Below are 6,000 nucleotides of genomic sequence, written 5' to 3'. Positions count from 1 at the left end.
AGGGGCTCGGCCAATGTAACTAAGAGCGTGGCTTACAAAACACGTAAGCTAAAAATCTGTGCTTTGCATATTTTGCTGCCCGACTGGTAAATTTGCTGCTTATGTCAGTGCATCCAGATAAATAACACGATAAGTAACAATCCACCTAGAACAAGTCAGGACTTTTGGCTTTGTCAATGGTTGTTAGTTGCATAAGACAAATAAGCAGCAACTTTGGCTTTGTTGTAAATAATATCGCAAATGCTTCAGTTCTAAAACGATGAGACTATGAAAGCACTGTAACCAGTCTCTTTGGCGTTACATCAAAGGCTGTGAAGGGTGGAACTGCAGCGGAGTTAAGATTTTGTTTCCACCCTGAGGATTAGGTCAAAATGGAGAGCCCAATAGGGACCCATCTAAGCACCTGCTTTTTAGATCTGCACCCAGCGCTGAGCACAGGCAGAACCCGACCCACTTAAAGCCCTGAACTAGTTAAGCATCCTGTTTCATGAGGCACCAGCACACACAATATCACATCCCATCTGTGATTTATTTTGATGTTAGTTGCAAGGTAACATTGATATATGTATATTTACAGCAGGTCATATACTACCACTGTCCAGAGCCTGCATTTCCACGGTGAAATGTGCAATACGAAAAAAATCCTGTTTACAGCAAGAAGAATACTGAGAGGTCAATCCACCAGGGGCCGCATGTCATAAAGGTTTTTTTTAGCTGCAAAGTCTTTGAATCATGCTTCATTAGCTAAACATCTTTTTACAATGCAAAGAACATGTTTTAAGAGTGGGGAAAGAGTTTCTGAATTGTAAACATGAGCGGCATGAAAGAGCTATTCGCATCCTCTTTGTAAGTCGCAATGTAATGTAACAGTGGTTTGTGACCTCAGTGGTTGCGAAGCACACACTTCACAGCTCGGCGCCTTAACAATACCATGGAGAAATAAATCTTTCACCTCAGGTAGCTTAGGGTCAATTAACACCTATTTATGTCTCATTCAAGCAGCCTTTACATCCCCAGATTAACCCGCCCCACATTTCCATTTCTATGAAGCAGCCCAGCACCCTGGCTGCCCCTCCCTCTGAATCATTGCACAGTAAACCCCCTCCCTTCTGCCCGAGCTCAGCCACCTCAACTGCTGAACATTTGCCCTTTGGCCCCTGCAGAGAGTCACCCAGCCCCAAGGCTAAAATTACGGACAAATGCCGTCCGTGGAAACTTCCTTCACGGACAACGGACAAAACAGTAAAATCACGGACTGTCCGTGAAATTTACGGACGGTTGGTCACCCTACAGTCCGTTCAAGTTGCGCAAGCAGGTTCTTTTGATGAAAATCATCGCCAAATGTAGTAAATGAATGTAGATCTGGTCCTAGAAGTTTTCATGTAGGTTTATTCAAGATCTGATGTTACAGCGTAGAGCCCCACCAGGAGCATCCCTCCTGCTGCTCAGCCCATCCACCAACTGCCTCACACACTCACCAACATTCCACTCATCAACATTCTCTTATCACAGTCACACTGGCTGAGCAGCATGTATAACAACAATGTTTTAAATGGGCATGAATGTCCACACTGAGGGGCATATGTACAAGAAAGTGGCGGAGTGAGGCATCATGGCTTAACGCCTCACTCTGCCACTTTAGAAACGCAAATCTGCACCATATTTACAAGGATATAGTGCAGCCTTGCGTTTCCTTCTGCGCTGGTGGTACACTTAGCAGTGATTCGCCAACGCAGGCACTCTTGCACCATAGTGCAAGGATGACTGCATGCAGGGGAGGTTTGTTTATGTGTAGGAAGGTATCCCTTCCTGCACATAAACAATCCTGAAATGCCATTTTGTCCCTTCTATGTGTGCTGCTTAATGCAGTACACATGAAAGTTATATAATGTCATTTTTTTAAAGGATTGTTTATGTGCAGGAAGGGACACATTCCTAGACATAAACAATGCAAGGCGTCTTGCTTTTTCCATGTGTGCAGCACAAGGCAGCACACATGGAAAAAGCAAAAACGGGGAGAAATAAAGCATTCTCCTCAATTCGCCAACTTAAGAGCAGGTTTCCTTGGTCTTATTTTTGGCTCTGCCTCCTATTTACGCCTCCCATGTAAATAGGGGGCAGCGTCAAAATCAATGGGTGTTGCGGTGGGTCACCCACCGCAATACCCACTGTCCCCCCTTTCACACTAAGCATAGCTGGAAAGGGGGCCTTATTTACAAGGCAGCAATAAGAAGTGGCTTAACGCTACTTTGTGAAAAAGGCGAGGCGGCCCCTATCACCACCATAACTTCACTCACAGTGACCTTGTGATGGCTGTAGGGGCTTGTACATATGTCCCAGAGTATCTGCAAAATGGAGAGTATCTGCTCTTCTCAGCAATCTTACAATACATTTATTTGGAGAGTATCTGCATTTTTCTGGAGTAAACAGGTACAAGGAGTACCTGTACTTCTATATTTCCATTTAAAGCACTGGGGAAATGAGGCAGTTGGGCAGAGGAAGAGGGATAGTCATCTGGAAGCGACGGGACAGGGAGGGATACCAGGGGCAGGGTGGCGAGGGACATGAGCATGAAAGGAGGACAATTTGGAACAAGAAGCTTAAAATGAGAGTAGGGAAAAGGAGCGGATGAGGAAAGAAATGCAATGGATGAGGAGCGCGAATGCGACTACCAGCCAGTGGCATCTGCTTGTCACGTTCGTGTGGTACAAAATACGAATAAAAAACGCCATGATGAAATCAAATCACACAGTCTGAACTAAGGTTTTTGCTTCAGCAAAATATGTAACAATCAATCAAAGCGTGAAAGTTTATTGTTTGGTTTTCACACTTTTTACCATTCAAATACGCTAAAGCGTTAACATGACGTGGAAAATACATTCAGAATTGTATTATCAAAAGATTCCGATAGTACGAATTCACGGGCAGCAACTAAAATGCTGAGTTGCTCCAATACAAACAATCATGCGGAAGCTTTAGGAGCAAGAAGTTGACAGCCAATTGGACAGCTACGCTTAATGACCAATGGGAAGCTTCGACGCATCACCGCATCGGGAAGTAAGTTTCACTTCTGCAACGGGGAGACGTTCGTTATTCATGGAGCCAGAATTACAAAATGATGATTTCAAATTAGACAAGGCAGCTCCGCATCACATGAATAATTCTGAAGGTAAGCTTGGGCAATCCTGGCGCCCCTGTAGCTGCAGAAATAAATGCACGTCCCGGTTTTTAGTGCTTCCTTTACAGTGTTGTGAGTGCTCACGCTTCTACCGATCCTTTCACAGCACTGTGTCTTGAAGTTCAATAGTTTGTAGAGCAGCCTTTTCTCCTTCACTCAGTACAGCTGGTTTTAATGTGGGACCAGTCTCCTTCCTCTGAGCCTATTAGCATGTCCCTGTGAATAATCGAGGCACCAGGGAAGGAGTATTTATCTGAAAGGTTTCATTCAACGTAGGTTTGCACAATGATATGAATGTTTTCTATTTGTGTCCCAGTACGGAATGCATGTAATTAGTGATTATGGGCATATCTGCACTGTCTTCTGTTTGCTCCTGTTTTTTTCCGTTTGGTTTATTTTATGCTTCAGTACAATACAACACTTGTAGTCTTCGTTTGCTAATATAAATAACAGAATTATGGTTTACATAATGCAAAGAAAACTGCACTGATGAAGCTGAATTTGTGACCAGTCAGCTTGAGATTTCGGCTGTCTTTTTCTGGCTAGTCTAATCTATCTGAAATCGACCAAGTAAATACTCGACCTCTGTAATGCTGTTTGTTTTTCATTCATACGATCTTTTTTTTATAAGTTTGTAGGATGTCATAGTTTAGTCCATCAGCAAACATGGTTTGCATATTGATACCAAGGGGCTGATGAGCTAAAGGATGTTGTGATTGCAAGCCCAACGATTTGGAAAATCGCAGGGTTTGCGAATGCAACATGCCTATTTGTTAAATACCAAAACCTGTTTTACGAGTTGGAACATGGGTTACGCTACGCTACCCATACAGAGTCGCGATTTGGAAACGACATGAAAGGGGCGTAACCGCTGTAGCAGATGTTTTCGACCTTAATTCCGATAACAGACCATTGTCGAATTACCACTACTCAAAGTAGGTGATGACTGATTCGCAAAGGCCTTTGAGAAACTGTTACATACTTAATGATTTTTAATTAGGCAGATCATTCTGTGACCCCCTGTGAATGGTGTTTGTATGAACTGACCTAATAGTACATATCTGCTTCTCAAAATCAAATTTCATTGACAAAACTCGGTTGTACAATTTGAGACCACTTTTTTGTGAAAGCAACGTTAATACATCAAGCCCCATGCGTGACCCAGAAGTGCAGTATCGTACTAAGGAAGTGTGTTCTGTAGAATTACATTCCCGGTTTTGAGATGCGAAATAGCCATTGTTCATAATTATAATTGTCCTTGTTCTTGGAAAAATGTATTCTAACAATCATGTTTCATCGAGGATATTACGTGCCCCTTCCTAACCATTATAAAAGGGGGTGGGGTAGTAGTTTTTTACTGGGTTCGCTCCACTTCCACTTGTAAAGCTAAGAAAATATAAAAAAATGGAAAATAAACGTAGATCAGTGTTGATACATAGCGAGTCCATTGTGCCCCATAGAGTATTAGAGGTGGGAGGATCTTGTAGCACACTATGGGGGGGGGAAGGGTGACAATAGTCAATAACCTATTAAAAATGTTGTTTGGATATGCACTTATTAAAGTTGCCCTCTTTTCCCTAGATCTCGGCTATTCAAAAGGTTGTGCCCGGGTAGCATGTTTGGCTCATCTAATCTCTGCATCTTGCCTGAGATGGTAATCTGATGCTGTTTGAGCATCTTTTTTTTGCGCTACTGTGTTACGTGGCCTTGTGTCGTGTGGTGCATGTTCAAACTTGTGACCAGGTCATTCGGCCTGCACCACTTGATGATGTGAGCTATTTACTAACCACCACTTATCCTTTTGGTTGCAACAGGTCTGAATCAGCCTTTATCTGATAAAGAATGATAAAGAAAAAAAGTCACTTCTACAGCAATTCTGAGGGCCTTCCTCCCTTCTTGTTCACCCCAGGGTTCTCCTACATCAGAAATTCCTTCAGGCTCTCGTTAAGACAATTCGGATATTCTCTCTCATTTGACTAGATGTCTGAGGAGCTATGACTTGAACAAGTGCCCTTATAACCAGGGACACTATACCAGACGTCTTTCAGCCAAGTAAGTGCAAAACTTGACAGAGAGGTAATTTTTTGACCAGAAACATCTCTCATGACCACCTTTTGGATGTTTGTGACATCATCCCCTTTGGTATCACTATGATAAAAAAACGTCACCAAGCATATATTAGCCATTCCCAATCTCCCTAAGGCGCTAATGTTCAAAGTTAAGACAATTTCAAGCTGTTGGTCCATTTTTTTGCATTATGCAAATACTTGTATAACATTTTTGACAACAAAGTTGAGCACTGAAGTAATGAAGAAGAATGTGTAGATAAGAGTCCTTTATTCAGTTGATTTTCTCAGCTTTTTTCACAGCAGCATTCTAAGCTGTGAATAGGAAGAGGATACACCAATAATGAAGATAGATAGGTGGGGAATGGGATAGGGGGATACTATTGCTAATGAATATATTTAAATGTTAGTATATATAAATGCACCTAAATTGGGAGAAACCTAACGGATAATAGTAACGTTAGTAACAGATAAATTATAACACATTTCCTCCTTAAAGAAAACAGTTTACCTCATGTGCTATCTGGGTGCACATAGTTGTCTCTTAGATCCTCTTTCATCTTTCAATTCTTTATCGCTCATTCTTTCAAACATGAATTTATGCTGCTTAACGCTTGATAAAGTAGGGCATTTGATTAGTTTCATCATACTCCTGGCCTGGCCATTCTCCATCGTTACAAGATTACATCTAAGTGGATAATTTGCATGGGTGTCTCAAACACCGTGCCTCTCTTTGTATTCTCGTTGGTAAAACGT

General features: G+C 42.1%; 1 protein-coding gene across 1 annotated transcript in view; it reads left to right on the top strand.

Moving 5' to 3' along the window:
• The first annotated feature begins 3,010 nt into the window (after nt 1–3,010).
• BLOC1S6 (biogenesis of lysosomal organelles complex 1 subunit 6) overlaps nt 3,011–6,000 on the top strand; it is a 176,292-nt gene continuing 173,302 nt past the window's right edge. Inside the window, exon 1 of the mRNA XM_078684771.1 lies at nt 3,011–3,169. Coding sequence (XP_078540897.1) covers nt 3,025–3,169 — 145 coding nt within the window. The 5' untranslated portion in view covers nt 3,011–3,024. The remainder of the gene's footprint in view (nt 3,170–6,000) is intronic.

The sequence above is a fragment of the Lissotriton helveticus genome, chromosome 3_2 (genome assembly GCF_964261635.1).
Source record: "Lissotriton helveticus chromosome 3_2, aLisHel1.1, whole genome shotgun sequence".
Classification (NCBI taxonomy): domain Eukaryota; kingdom Metazoa; phylum Chordata; class Amphibia; order Caudata; family Salamandridae; genus Lissotriton; species Lissotriton helveticus.
The sequence above is the reverse complement of the archived record's forward strand: the minus strand, read 5'-3'. Positions and strand labels throughout refer to the sequence as shown.